The sequence below is a fragment of the Saccharomycodes ludwigii genome, chromosome I, assembly GCF_020623625.1.
Source record: "Saccharomycodes ludwigii strain NBRC 1722 chromosome I, whole genome shotgun sequence".
Lineage (NCBI taxonomy): Eukaryota > Fungi > Ascomycota > Saccharomycetes > Saccharomycodales > Saccharomycodaceae > Saccharomycodes > Saccharomycodes ludwigii.
The window spans coordinates 2073172-2088643 of NC_060200.1; the positions used below are offsets into that span (position 1 = coordinate 2073172).

Sequence of the window (15472 nt, forward strand, 5' to 3'; positions counted from 1 at the left end):
ATAAATAAATCCAGTATAGGCATATAAAACAAAAAACTACAATACAATTTTCCCATCCATTCGCTAAAAATATCAACCCATTATACGATTTTACATATAATTGAAATAAAAAAAAAGAAAAAAATAAAAAAGGAAAAAATAAAAAAGGAAAAAATAAAAAAGGAAATAAAATGAAATTTGTCAATTTTGCATTATTCATATCTGCAATAGCTACCATTCTCATATCTACCGTTTCATGCGCATTCGATGTAAATTCCAAAAAAAATGTTGTTGCATATTGGGGTCAAAGTGCAGTTTACTATGAAAATGGTGAAGCTCAATCTTCTTTAAGTTCATATTGTTCTTCTGGAAATGTTGACATTATTGTGATGTCGTTTGTTATTGAATTTTTTCCAACTACCATTAATCTGGGGAACTACTGTGATAGCACCACATGTACAAATGTCGCAAGCGATATTAAATCCTGTCAAGACCAAGGCGTAAAAGTTATGTTGTCTCTCGGAGGTGCTTCTGGTTCTTATGGGTTCAGTTCGGATTCCGAAGCCGAAGAATATGCCACCACTTTATGGAATTTATTTGGTGCAGGGACAAGCGCTTCTAACCTCGAACGTCCATTTAGTGACGCAGTTGTTGATGGTTTTGATCTAGATATTGAAAATAATAACTACGTTGGTTATACCGCTTTTGTTGATAAATTGAGGGATTATTTTGCCACTGATTCTTCGAAAGATTATTATATTTCTGCCGCACCACAATGCCCATTTCCTGATTACAATGTTGGTCCTGCTCTAGCAAATTCCTTAATTGACTTTGCTTTTATTCAATTTTATAATAATGCTGGTTGTAATGCTGACGGTTCCGATTTCAATTTTGCTACTTGGTCAAGCAAGGTGGAGAGTGGAGTCATTAAAAATCCGGACATTAAATTATTTGTTGGCTTACCGGGTGCTAGTACTAGTGCTAGTACGGGTTATATTTCTGACTATACCACTTTGCAGAGCATCGTTAATGAGGCTGCTGCCTATGCGGAATTTGGTGGTATTTCCCTGTGGGATGTTTCTTCTGCTACTGCTAATACAAATGTTGATGGTCAAAATTACATTTTAGATGTTAAGCAAGCACTGGCTGATGCCGTAGTAGCCTCTTCTTCTATTGCTGCTTCGAGTTCTTTATCTAGTTCTATTACTCCATCCAGTTCTGTTCCTCCATCAAGCTCTGTTGCACCATCAAGTGCTACTGTTCTATCTAGCTCCGTTGTTTTATCGAGCTCTGTTCCCTTAACTTCTGCTATTCCATCAAGTTCTACTGTTCCATCTAGCTCTGTTGTTCTATATAGCTCTGTTGTTCTATATAGCTCTGTTCCATCTAGTTCTGCTATTCCATCTAGTTCTGCTATTCCATCTAGTTCTGCTATTCCATCTAGCTCTGCTATTCCATCTAGCTCTGTTCTATCTAGCTCCGTTGTTTTATCAAGCTCTGTTCCACTAAGTTCAGCTATTCCATCAAGTTCCGTTCTTCCATCAAGTTCTATTGTTCCATCTAGCTCTGTCCCACTAAGTTCTGCTATTCCATCTGGTTCTGGTATTCCATCAAGTTCCGTTCTTCCATCAAGTTCTATTGTTCCATCCAGTTCTGTTCCTCCATCAAGCTCTATTATACCATCAAGCTCTGTTGTTTTATCTAGCTCTGTTGCTCCATTAAGTGCTACTGTTCTATCTAGCTCCGTTGTTTTATCGAGCTCTGTTCCCTTAACTTCTGCTATTCCATCAAGTTCTATTGTTCCATCTAGCTCTGTTCCACTAAGTTCAGCTATTCCATCAAGTTCCGTTCTTCCATCAAGTTCTATTGTTCCATCTAGCTCTGTTCCATCAAGTTCTATTGTTCCATCTAGCTCTGTTCTATCTAGCTCCGTTGTTTTATCGAGCTCTGTTCCACTAACTTCTGCTATTCCATCAAGTTCCGTTCTTCCATCAAGTTCTATTGTTCCATCTAGCTCTGTCCCACTAAGTTCTGCTATTCCATCTGGTTCTGGTATTCCATCTAGTTCCGTTCTTTCATCTAGCTCTGTTCCACTAAGTTCAGCTATTCCATCAAGTTTCGTTCCCCCATCCAGTTCTGATCTATCCAGTTTTGTTCCTCTATCAAGCTCTATTATATTATCAAACTCTGTTGTTTTATCTAGCTCTGTTGCTCCATCAAGTGCTACTGTTCCATCAAGTTCTACTGTTGTATCTAGCTCTGTTCCATTAACTTCTGCTATTCCATCTAGCTCTACTGTTGCATCTAACTCTGTTCCACTAAGTTCTGGTATTCCATCTAGTTCTGGTATTCCATCTAGCTCTGTTCCATCTAGTTTTGCTATTCCATCAAGTTCTATTGTTCCATCCAGTTCTGTTTCTCCATCAAGCTCTGTTGTTTTATCTAGCTCTGTTGCTCCATCAAGTGCTACTGTTCTATCTAGCTCCGTTGTTTTATCGAGCTCGGTTCCCTTAACTCCTGCTATTCCATCAAGTTCTCCTGTTCTATCAAGTGCTTCTATCACATTCGGCCCTTCTATCCCATCTAGCTCCGTTGTTCTATCTAATTCTATCCCATCCAGTTCTATTCCGTTAAATTCAGTGACTGAGTCTAATTTAGCCATGTCATCTAGTTTTGCTGTCTATTCTAAATCCGTAATTGTATCTTTTAGTACAATTACTAGATATAGCACAAGTGCCACCCCATCCAATTCTGTAGCCGATCTCAGCCTAAACAATATTGAATATAGTGATGTAGTTTCATCTAGTTCCTCAGCTTTATCTAACTATCATACATCAAATTTGGAGGTTTCTTGTAGTTCAACAATTGTTTTAGTGCCCACTACTAGTTTAACTACTTATACTAGTTTAGTGCTCCCCACTACATCGTCAGGCGTTTCAAGTAGTATTTCCCTTGATGATTATTTTGCAGTTTCTTCTAATTCTTTAAGTGGAATTATTTCTTCGGCTACATCACAGTTTTCTATTTCCTCTTTTCAAATTGCTATCCCAAATAGTAAATCGAGTTTTTATTCTGTTACGGCTCTAACTCCTGTCACTACTAGAAAAACTGCGGTTCTAACTCCTACGGTATCCCTGATTACCGATTTAGACAGAGAAACTCAAGAATTTGCTCCAACTATTACCACTACTTATCCAAAAAACGAGTTTGTTACTGAATCATCCTCAGATATTTTGTTTTCTACTGCTGCCACCATTTCGGAATCATCATATGTGTTAGCTACTTCCTTCACTTCTTGTGTTTCGTCTGATTTTTCCACTAGTGTAACAAGGGATGAGTTTGACTCTTTTACTAATTCTTTGAAGGTAACATCTAGTGTTGAAAACAGCATTGGAAGTTTTTCAACTTTAGCTGCCTCTAACGAAGCTGAAAATATGGAAACATTAGTCACTATCGTTGCTACTGCGACAGCTTTTACCACTATAGTTACTCCAAGTGTCACAACTGAAAATGTTACTGTTTGTAAGAATAATTATTGTAGTGAGTATTTAGTAACTTTTACTTCTACCGAGAGCAAAGTTTTGTACAGTACGGAAGCTGTGATTGGTTACAAAACGATCATCACCTCCAGTGCAAATGCCGTTCAAACCCCACAATTGCAGAGTAGTGTTAGTTATTCCAATTCAACATTATTAACTACAGTACTTACCTCTATTTCTCAGCAAACACCGATAATACAAGCTCAAAATAGTAACTCTACTGAGCCCGTTTCTACAGGAAACTATATTTCATCTACACCAACACCATCTGTTGACGTACAAAGTATCAATGGTTCTATTTCGATTATCAATAATGTAAAAACCACTTCTATTTTTACTATAATACTCTCTATTATTACTGTTATATTAATCTAGGTTTAAAGATATTGGGGTATTTTTATTTCTATTTTTATTTCTATTTTTATTTTTATTTTTATTTTTATTTTTATTTTTATTTTTATTTTTATTTTTATTTTTATTTTTATTTTTATTTTTATTTTTATTTTTACTTTTATAGGTTATCTTATCTTCGAAGTTTTGATATATGGTGCATTTAATTTTTTTTTTTTTTTTTTTTTTTTAAATCAACTAGAATGCAATTCAATTTAAATCGAAGTTTTTGTATTCTAATTTTATATCTTTTTATTACCATTAAGGTTTGAAACCTAATGGTATGTTTTACTATTGATAAAAGTCGAAGTTCGATGTATATATACGTATGTGGTATTATTATTATTGTTATCAGTGATATACACATCAATTTTTATACTATTATATTGTATTCAATTTAAAAACAATATATTTATAAAGTAAATGCATGGTTCTATGAAACTAGCACTTTATTGGTATTAGGATAGGCTTAAATAATATGCATAAACCCTGGATCTTATTTCTACGGTTTCTTCATCTTCCTCAAACATGGGTTTCCAATTAACGATTTCAATTTCTTCAACCTTAAAGTTATATGGGTCTTTTTTACATGTTTCAAAAAAATTCAAATCAGCTGGTAATAAGTGTGGTCTATGTGGAGAAAATACCACTAAAACTTTGCCGTTTTCAGGTTCTAGTAAATCTTTAGCAGTTTTAAGCAATTTATGATGTTCGCTATGGTTAAAAACTAAATCGCTCATAATTATCAAATCAAATTTTTTTTTATTATTTGGCAAATTTTTGAGTAATGGCTCATAGTTATTTCCCCAAATATAACCTTCCACAGTCATATTATTATTGTTGTTGTATTTGGAAACGTTTATTTTAATATTTTCGATTAAATCAGCATCCGGATAATCTGTAACCACCACCTTTGCAGCGTTATTTAAACCGCAAATAATTGAGGGTAGACCGGCAGCGGCTCCTAATTCTAAAACTGTTTTACTTCTAAATTCTTCTTTGCATTTATTTGCCAATTTGTCTAGATGATTGGAGGTATATATTCCTGCATTCCACAACAAATGTCCCCATAATGGAGATGATCCTACTAATCTTAGAGATATTTCTTTTGGAACCGCATTTGTAACACAACGCTTGTAAGATGCAAAATGTGGTTCCGGTGGTGGTGGTGCAAAATCTTGTGGTTCTTCAAACAATTGATTTTCTTCACCAAAAAGAGAGTCTGTATCTGATAGCATTAGTGTTTATTTATTTATGAACGCTATAAAAACGTATATTTTTAGTATCGTTGGATGTATATCTTGTATATATAAGGAATATGTTATTGACTTGTTCTATTTTTTTCCAGTTTTTCTTTCTTTTTTTTTTTCTTTTTTTCTTTTTTTTTTTTTTTTTGATTTTCCGAAATTATTTTTTCAATATTGTCCGAAAAGAGACGGAACAAAATTTACTTTGATTAATAAAATAAAAAGCCGTATTATTATTAGATAATACGAGTAATATTCAAAACAAAACAAAAATAATTAGTAATAACAATCGTCATCAAGCACTTTTATTAGTAGCATAAGTGTTTCGATCACAGGCACCTTCTAAAAAAAAAAAAAACAAATATATATATTACATTTCCTTAATTAGTTCCAACTTTTTTTTAAATAAAATTGAAGTCATTTGTTGTTATCCAATAATTGAACTACTTCTTCTTGATCTGTAACCACCGGAGAATTAGTATCCAATAAATTTACAGTATTGACATTATCTGGATCAACTCCTCCTTCTTTACTTACAGTTTTTAATACAAGTTCTTTGGATTTAGAAGATTGTGTATTAGATTCTATCCATTTAGATATATTGGCACCGCAAACAATCATAACCACTAGGCTTACCAACGCTAAAACACCATATTTCATAGTGTACCATCTTAATTGTTCAGTTTCACTTTTAATCTGACCAATTAAATGGGTTCCGATTTTATTATGTAAGCCCTTTAATAGTAAATTCTGTTGTCTATTCAGTAGTGTATTTTCCAATTTATGATTTTGGAATTCAATTCGGCATTCATTTTTTAGAGATTCGATAACTAGTTGATTTAATTCATCGTCCCAAGTTTTCAAAACTTCATCTAAATTTAATATGTTTATTCTAGTTTTCAAAAAATGGGAATCTTGTAGATTTTTGATTTCAAATTTCAAATCATTACTAATTTTCTGATACGAATATTTTAAATTAACCAATTCCATCGATCTCACATATTTATAATTATAAATTGAATAAAACTGGGTGTTCAGTGTATCAATTAACATCTTAATTATTGTTTTACTTTGCAAGGGGGTAAAATTATTCGCCCTTAACTCATTGTATAGCTTCATAGTATCTAGTTGCCTTGCCGCTGTAGTGGTATGTAAAAAATTTCCTCTTCTTATTAAAGTATCAGGGGTGGAATCGCCTTGTAAATAATAAATATCCGCTAAGCTATCTGAATGGTCGGTATTGATACCAGTGGTGTCATTATTTTTAAAATTGTCCAGGATAATCTTCTTTTTTTTATCTTTATCAATAGAATTAATATTGAGGTTATCTGATGCTAAGGGGCCTGTTATAATTCTAAAATATCTTTTTAGGCTTATTATAGTCTTGATATAGTGATTGTTTTTATTAAGTTTAGTGTTATTAAACAATATTTGGGTTAGCAAAGCTCCACTTTTTTTCCCAAATTTCAGCATTATAGTTATAGAATGTTGTTATACAAATGTTTAATCCCAAACAATGTTATTTGGTATTGAATATTAGGTATATGTGATAATCTTGGTAATTCAAACAAATTTTTTTTTCTAACAAATCAACAAATAGTAGGAGTTTAATTGATAAAAAGCGGAACCAAAAAAAAAAAAAAAAAAAAAAAAAAAAAGAATAATTTTTTTTTTCATTTTTTTTTTCTTAAATATATATATATATATTTATGTTAGTGATTCCTTTAAGTTAATAATAGAATAAAAGATAATCAAGTAAAAAAAAAAAATGATCTATAGCAAAAAACTATTGGGACAGCAAAGACCACTTTTTCTATTAGATGTAATGAAAGGGATAATAAAACAAACTGTATTAATACCCCAAGTTTTGAAAATAAGTTGTAGAAATTATGTGAAAAGGAATGAATTGCCAGCTCGGCCCAAAATAACACCGGAAATGGAAAAAGACATTGAAGAAAAATTTATGCATGGTGGTAGAGGACCTGGTGGACAAAAGATCAATAAAAGTAATAGTAAAGTACAATTGAGACATATACCTACTGGAATTGTTGTTAATTGTCAAGAGACTAGATCACGAGATAAAAATAGGAAAATAGCTAGATTAAAACTAGCTATGGAAATAGAAAGATTTAAAAATGATGATAATATGAGTGCAAGAGACATTGGATTATTAAAGTTGAATCAACAGAATAAGAAAAGTGCAATGAAAAGAAGTCAGTTAAAGCATGAGATTCATAAAAAGGAAAATGAATTAAATAGATTAAAACAGTTAGAAGATGACGAAGAGCTAATCAAAAAAATGTTTAAATAAGTTTGAAAATGAATTTATTAAAGATAAAATGATAATTATAGCCGCTGAGTTGTATTTATTTTGGTGGGCGGCTTCAATTCTTTGTTCTCCCTTCGCTTTTTTCTTTCTTTCTTTCTTTCTTTCTTTCTTTCTTTCTAATTAAACGTAGAATAAGTTTACTACTAGTTATTTTCTGTGGTATTTCTCTCTTTCTCGCCTTTTCTTTAAAATTGTAGCTTTTTTTTTTCAATTTAATTTTAATTGCATTCTTTTTCCCTTTTTCCTCTTTTCAGGTATTACTTTACTCCTTATACTTTCTACAAGGGAAAAATATAAAAAATAAAATATTTATAACCTATAAAAATATAAACCATGGGACGTCCTCCTAAAAATATATCCAACCAAAATATAAAAAGATTTCAACTGGAACTTCAACTGGCTGGTGGAGATACCAAATCTTTACTAAATGACAAAAAGGGAAGAAGTAAGAGCTGTTTATTGTGTAAGAGAAGAAAACAGAAATGTGATCACATGTTACCAAGTTGCACCTCTTGTTTGAAAAGTGGTGTTAAATGTGTTCAACCGGATAGATATGAAAATGAAAATGATGAATCTAATAAGAAAAATGATTACACCTTGTTTTTAGAAAAGAAATTAACTTTTTTAGAAAAATTAGTTGAATTATCTGATACCAATAGTTTACAATTTCGTAAGAAGCTAGCTGGGTACAAGAAAATTACTCAGTTTCTAGATTCTAAAGCGGATGATTATCAAGATATAATGGATAAAGTTATGTCTAATGAGGTAAATAATTTTAAACTTGATAACAATAATAATAATAATAATATACATCTACCCCCACCTAACAAGTCTAGTTTTATACCTATACTGGGAAATAATAATAATAATAATAATGGCAGCAATAATGATAGGAACAATAACAATAATAATCTTAATAGTAACAACAAAAACAACAATAATAATAATAATAATAATAATAATACGCATAATAATAGTACTCATATTACTACGGAAGTTTTGCTAAATTCTAAAGCAAATATTATAAGTGGCTTAAAATCATTGAGCTCAGATTGTTTAGAATCAATTGATTTTTCCAAATGCATTTTCACAAAGTATAATCTAAAAGAATTTCTATCTTATGATCCAGCTTTCGAATTTGAAGAACAACTAAGTAGACAATTTTTAGACACCTTTTTCACCAGGTTACAATTTAAATATCCACTTTTAGATGAAAACGAAATTTATCAATTTCACGAATATTATATTTCAATGAGTAGATCTGGTGTAACCACAAATGTTTCACCGCAGTTTAAATTTCAATCATACGCTCACACAAGCAATAATGACAGTAATACCGTCGTCATTAACAGCACCAATAATACTAATAATAATGACAAGAATGACACCAGCAGCGATTATAATACTGCATTTCATTATTGTTGCGGCAGAATGTGGTTGATTTTTGGAATAAGCGCTTGTTTACACAAAACCACTGGTAAATATAGAGGCTTACCTCCAAATAGATATTTTAGTACAGCGATTAGGCATATAACAAAATGTGAGAATAGATTAAATGATTGGCAAAAAGTAGAGATTTTAACATTGCTATTACTATATATCATTAGGACTGACAGAGACAGTTTAGAATTATACATTATAATAAAAGATGTTATGGATATTGCAGTTAATAAATTACATTTAAACAAATGGGATTATGGTGCTGGAAAACAGAGCGAGCATCAATTAGAAGAAGAAGAAGAAAAAGAAAAAAAGGAAAAAGAAGTTTTATTTTGGCAGAATAGAAAATTGAGAGTTTTTTGGTGTATCTATCTTTTGGAGAGAATGATATGTGTTGCTGTAGGGAGGCCCTATACCATCAAAGAAAAAGATATAGATTTGCCGTTATTCACAGATCAAAGCTTCATTACAAGCAGACATGTACCAACTGCAACAATTACTCCTGTTACAGATAATAATACATCGAGGGTGCATTTTATTAACCAAGCTTTGAAATTGAAGCGCATAGAATCTAGATTTGTGGAAAGTTTAAATTTGTTAAAATTTAATGAAACAACTAGTGCCAAAGATGCCTTTTCTACTATGCACAAAAATCAATTACCTCAGGTGGAAAAATATTTTGAAGAACTAGAAGTTTGGAGATCTTCATGCTCTAAAAATGCCGTTCGTGATTTTGAAAACGAAACATTGAAATTATACTATTATAGAGCGGTCAGATTATTAATCCAACCATTTTTCCTTGAATTATTAAAGCCTGAAGATAGACTATTTCGTGAATGTCAAGCGGCTGCCGGACAAATCTGCCAACTGTATAAAATATTTCATCAAAAAACTGTTTATGGTCATTCAACGCCAGCTGTGCACACAGTGTTTACTGCCGGTTTAACATTAGTGTATTGTTTGTGGTTAGCTAAGAATTTTGATGATGAACGTAGGAGGAGATTGGGTGATTCAGCCAAACACACGAGGCCAGCGATGAGTGCCACATTATTTGCTATTTTTGACGATTTAAGGGCCTGCTCTGTTTGTTTATACGTCATGGCTGAACGTAGTAAATTTGCTATTACCTACAGAGATACATTTGACCAGCTCATGAACTGTACGATTGGTAATTTAATAGAGAGATGTGGTCCAGATGCATCAGAGTTAATTAGTGTTGGAAGCGGTAAGATTTCTGTTAATAATGGTAATAATAGTTCTGCTTGGCGTAAACGTCATTACCAGCATCGTCATCATAATCGAATCCATCTTCCAGCAAATTTTAATGTTGCTAGTAGTGATAATCCTGAATTTTTTAACGACAACAATACTAAAACTATGGGTGCATCAATGATACGTGCTGATACTGCTACTGCCACTGGTACCAGCAATTCCGTTAACATGAGTAATTCTATCACCTCTTTTGGTATGCCTCCCGCTATCGACAGGAAATTTGGGAAATCCCAACAAAAAGAGCATGTTGGGTTTTTGCAAAATATGCTTATTGATAAAGAAGAAGTTAAAGAACGAAAAAGAAAACGTGGTGTATTGAAAAAAACCATGGTTCCTAAAAGTTTATCTCATTTATTGGATTATGATGATGATGACTATGATGATGGTGATGATGGTGATGACTATGATGATGGTGATGATGGTGATGATGGTGATGATGATGACGATGACGCTAGTGTTGATGAGGGTGGACAGAAACATAAAAAGCAGAATGAATCTACAGGACAGAATATCATTCCTAAACATGATGTTTTTGAGGTTGACACCTCCAGTACCAAAAACATTACTACTATTAATAATAAAAAGAATAGCACCATTGATCAAGACAATAATATCAAGAATAATGCCAATACAAAATACAGAAAATTAAATAAACCCATTAACAACAACAATTGCGGAATAACAATACATTCAGAACAACGAACACCTAACGAAAGTAGTAGTCACTCTGTTTCATCAGATTCTATTTCCCCAAAGTTTATTATTCAAAAACCTATCATTAATTTTACTGAAGAGGAATGGCAAGATTTACAGACTCAGGCATTATTACAACAACAGATGGGGCAACAAACATTACAAGCATATTTGCTGAATATGAACTATGGCAACAATAACGCTTGCGGTAAACTTCCTTCGACAATTAAAGATACCACTAATTTAAATTCTTTTCCATTTGAAACAAAACCGATAAAAAACATTCCAAACCTTGGTACTGATAGCAACAATATTACTGCTTTCAGTGAAAACATTTTCCAAAATGCTGTTCCAACAGTATCTCAGCATCAAAATAACATTAGTGCTAATAATGTTACTTGTGATTCAGACAATAGTAAGCTTGGTGCTATATTGCCTACTTTAGATGCAGGAACAGCACCGAATACTAGTAATAATGTTTTTCAATCTGCTCCAACTGGTTCAGTGCCAACTGTGACGTCATGTGTAACTGAATATAGCGATAATAATAATGGTGACAATACTAGTAATAAATTTGGTAATATTAATGATCCATATAAGAATAATAATAACAACAAAGATAATGTACAAGTTGATGGTACCGCTGTCTCGTTTCTGAACGCCTTATCGCTAAATTTTGGCATTCAAAATATGATTAGTAATATATCCCAGTGGACTTCTTCAAATAATAATAACATTACACATTTAGACTACAGTTCGCGAAATACTAATGCCAATAATAATAATGTTGATGATAATGCACACATTAATAATGCTAATAATAATTCCGGTAATAATAATACTAATTATAATAATAATATAGGTATTGATGGAAATTTTTACATTCCTAATAGAGATAATCTACCAACCATGACACAAAATGAATTTTTAAGCCAATACCGCAATAAAATGTATTTTAAGTCTGAAGAACAAGCTAATTCGTATTTTATCATGGAAAACAAAACTAATTATGTTGCAGCAGGTACAATTGAAGACCGTAATAGACAGATTTCTATGAACAATGCTAGTAACATAATAAATAGTCCACATGTTACTTCACCACTTCCTTTTTCCAATACTAATACCGTTGAAAATAATAATAATGCCGTGAATGCTATTAATCGCGGTAATCCTCTTCATTATGGAAGTACTGCAGATAATACTCAACATGTACAAAAAAATAAGAATATTAACGAAAATAATAATACCAACGAAAATAATAATAATAATAATAATAATAATAATAATAATAATAATAATAATAATAATAATAATAATAATAATAATAATAATAATAATAATGGGCTACGGTTTGTTCCTCCTCCAACTGAAGAGTTTTGGACAGTTAACGATGATTACGGTTTTCTAGCATAAAATTTTTTTTTTTTTTTATTTTCAAGATTCAAATAAACGGAGTTCTTTCATTTAACTTATTATTGACTTTTCTAAACTTTTTTTTTTTTTATTTTCATAAAAGCATTATCTTAAGTAATTGATCTACTTTAGATTTAGAAATTAAAAAAAAAAAAAAAAAAAAAACAGCTAGATATAAAAATGTACCCCCATATTAACGAGGACTTGTATTCAGAGATACACTATGTGTGGTTATTGGTGTATTCGTTTCAACTGCTTCCAACCAGAGTCGAACTGATGATCTCCACATTACTAGTGTGGCGCCTTACCAACTTGGCCATAGAAGCATATTTTCTGATGAGGTTGGTATTCAGTGAATTTTTTTATTCACGTTATAAACGTTGAGAATTGGGATATATAAATGGTGAAATATAATAATTTTGTTCAATTTTTTTTTTTTATTTTTTATTTTTTATTTTTTCCCTTCTCTTTACAAAAATATATTATAATATCTTAAACAGAAACAAAGAACAAACAAAAATCTTTTAAAAATAATAATACCCCTAAAGCATCAGCTTCTAATTATTTTTTGGGATCTGTATCTTGATACAAAGTTACTTATTGTTTTTCCTTTTTCCTATTTGTTTCTAACTTTTCAACAATGCAAAATAATAACACAGGAACAACTACAAATGACAATTTTCAATTCTTTGGGTTAGGTGGTAGTAATGAAGTCGGTCGATCATGTCATGTAATTCGTTACAAGGGTAAAACAGTGATGTTAGATGCAGGTGTTCATCCAGCTTATAGAGGTATGGCATCTTTGCCATTTTATGATGAAATTGATTTGAGTACTATTGATGTTTTATTAATTTCACACTTTCATTTAGATCATGCTGCCTCGCTACCATATGTTATGCAAAAGACTAATTTCAAAGGTAGAGTATTTATGACACATCCCACTAAAGCAATTTATAGATGGCTATTAAAGGACTTTGTCCGTGTAACTAGTTTAAGTAATAACGCCAACTCAAATATTCGCACTTCCAATGACGATGACAATTTATACAATGATACCGATCTAGTTGAATCATTTGATAGGATTGAAACAATTGACTATCATTCTACAATGGACATAAGTGGCATTAAGTTTACGGCATATCATGCAGGACATGTTTTAGGTGCAGCTATGTTCCAAATTGAAATTGCTGGGTTAAGGATATTATTTACCGGAGATTATTCAAGAGAAGTCGACAGGCACTTAAATAGTGCAGAGGTACCTCCATTTTCCACAGATGTCTTGATTGTAGAAAGTACATTTGGTACAGCTACTCATGAGCCAAGAATTACACGAGAAAGAAAACTAACTTCATTAATACACAACACCGTAGTCAAAGGGGGTAGGGTTTTATTACCCGTGTTTGCATTAGGTAGAGCCCAAGAATTGCTATTGATTTTAGATGAATATTGGACGCAACATAGCAATGACTTGGGAAATGGACAAGTTCCTATTTACTATGCGTCTAATTTGGCTAGAAAATGCTTAAATGTTTTTCAAACCTATATTAATATGATGAATGACAATATTCGCAAGAAATTTAGAGATTCTAAAACAAACCCCTTTATTTTTAAAAACATTTTATATTTGAAAAATATAGATGATTTCCAGGATTTTGGTCCAAGTGTTATGTTGGCTTCTCCAGGTATGTTACAAAACGGTGTGTCTAGAGATTTGTTAGAAAAATGGTGTCCAGAGGAGAAAAACTTGGTTTTAATTACTGGGTATTCTATTGAGGGTACAATGGCTAAGTTTTTAATGTTACAACCAGATCACATACCGTCTATAAATAATCCAGATATTAGTGTGCCAAGAAGATGTCAAGTGGAGGAAATTTCATTTGCCGCTCATGTGGATTTCCAAGAAAATTTGGATTTTATTGAGCAAGTCGGTGCTGGTAAAATTATATTGGTTCATGGAGAATCTAATCCTATGGGAAGATTAAAATCCGCTTTGTTGTCCAATTTTAAAAATTTGAAAAATACTGAAAAAGAGGTTAAGGTTTATAATCCTAGGAATTGTGTTTTGATCAGCTTGGAATTTAAGGGGGTTAAAGTAGCTAAAGCTATTGGTAATTTGGCAGATGAAATTAGTAGTAAATTATTAACTGATGAAGACATTAGAAAGGAAGACAATGACGGTATTAAAACCAAAAAAAATGAAAACGAAAATGAAAATGAAAATGAACGGGTAGAAGACGAAGAGAACAGTTCACAGGGATTAGTAGTATCAGGTATTCTTGTTTCGGATGAAAAGACTTTTGACTTGAATTTAGTTTCCTTGACAGATATACGAGAGCATCATGTTGATTTAAAGACCACCATTTTAAAGGAGCGTCAAAGTGTTACACTTGGATGCAAAAAAGACTTAATATATTGGCATTTACTTCAAATGTTTGGTTCTGTAGATGTATTAATTGATGATGATAATGTTACCAATATCAAAGAGACTGATCTCCGAGAGAATAAAGTCAACGGTGAACTGGAAATCATGATTATGAAGAGTATTAAATTGCACATGGTAGACTCATTGGCTACCTTGGAATGGGTGCAAAGTGCAATTAATGACACAGTTGCTGATAGTGTGATGGCTATTCTATTAAGTGTTGAGTCGTCACCCGCAAGCGTCAAATTGAGTTCACACACTCATGATCACCATCATGATCATCACCATGAAGAAGATCAGATATTATTAAGAATACAACAGATTGCAAATGTTTTCAAGGAACAGTTCGGTGATACATTTACCCTATTAATGGATAAGGAGGAAATAGGAGGATCTCCTAAAGAGGATATTAAAGGTTTAATAACCATAAATGAGTCCATGACTGCTAAGATAAATTTTACCACATTAAAAGTAGAAGAATGCACGTCTAAACCTTTAAAGGGAAGGATAGAGAGTATTTTAAAAATTGGATCTGATTTAGTTACGCCTTTATGTTAAAACTTATGTAATTTACTAGTTAGTAATAGTGGTTGAAATATTTCTTTTAGTTAAGGGAGGGAAGAACTTTAGTTTTTTTTTTTCATTTTCAGCTTTCTTGATTATTTAAAATAGGCATTCGTTATTCATGAAGCCTTTTGACTTGTGTATCTTTTTTAGGCCAAAAAAAAAGAAAAGAAAAAAAGAAAAA

The 15472-nt window shown here is 31.8% G+C and overlaps 6 protein-coding genes and 1 non-coding gene across 7 annotated transcripts; 4 read left to right on the plus strand and 3 right to left on the minus strand.

Annotated features, from left to right (window-relative positions):
* Positions 1-170: 170 nt before the first annotated feature.
* On the plus strand, positions 171-3893 carry CTS1 (chitinase; the record flags this gene model as incomplete). The annotated part of the gene is made up of 1 exon (XM_046079881.1): positions 171-3893. The coding sequence occupies one exon, from the start codon at positions 171-173 to the stop codon at positions 3891-3893; it is 3723 nt and encodes a 1240-aa protein (XP_045937192.1).
* Positions 3894-4366: 473 nt separating this feature from the next.
* Positions 4367-5146, minus strand: NNT1 (S-adenosylmethionine-dependent methyltransferase; the record flags this gene model as incomplete). Its single annotated transcript, XM_046079882.1, has 1 exon — positions 4367-5146. The coding sequence occupies one exon, from the start codon at positions 5144-5146 to the stop codon at positions 4367-4369; it is 780 nt and encodes a 259-aa protein (XP_045937193.1).
* Positions 5147-5572: 426 nt separating this feature from the next.
* PUT7 (Put7p) lies at positions 5573-6628 on the minus strand (the record flags this gene model as incomplete). Its single annotated transcript, XM_046079883.1, has 1 exon — positions 5573-6628. The coding sequence occupies one exon, from the start codon at positions 6626-6628 to the stop codon at positions 5573-5575; it is 1056 nt and encodes a 351-aa protein (XP_045937194.1).
* Positions 6629-7091: 463 nt separating this feature from the next.
* RSO55 (Rso55p) lies at positions 7092-7466 on the plus strand (the record flags this gene model as incomplete). The annotated part of the gene is made up of 1 exon (XM_046079884.1): positions 7092-7466. The coding sequence occupies one exon, from the start codon at positions 7092-7094 to the stop codon at positions 7464-7466; it is 375 nt and encodes a 124-aa protein (XP_045937195.1).
* Positions 7467-7817: 351 nt separating this feature from the next.
* Positions 7818-12302, plus strand: SCDLUD_000891 (uncharacterized protein; the record flags this gene model as incomplete). The annotated part of the gene is made up of 1 exon (XM_046079885.1): positions 7818-12302. The coding sequence occupies one exon, from the start codon at positions 7818-7820 to the stop codon at positions 12300-12302; it is 4485 nt and encodes a 1494-aa protein (XP_045937196.1).
* A 253-nt stretch (positions 12303-12555) lies between these two features.
* On the minus strand, positions 12556-12628 carry SCDLUD_000892. The gene has a single exon. It is a non-coding gene; the product is annotated as a tRNA-Thr (tRNA).
* A 314-nt stretch (positions 12629-12942) lies between these two features.
* YSH1 (cleavage polyadenylation factor subunit YSH1) lies at positions 12943-15282 on the plus strand (the record flags this gene model as incomplete). The annotated part of the gene is made up of 1 exon (XM_046079886.1): positions 12943-15282. One exon carries the CDS (start codon positions 12943-12945, stop codon positions 15280-15282), a length of 2340 nt encoding a protein of 779 aa, XP_045937197.1.
* Positions 15283-15472: the final 190 nt, after the last annotated feature.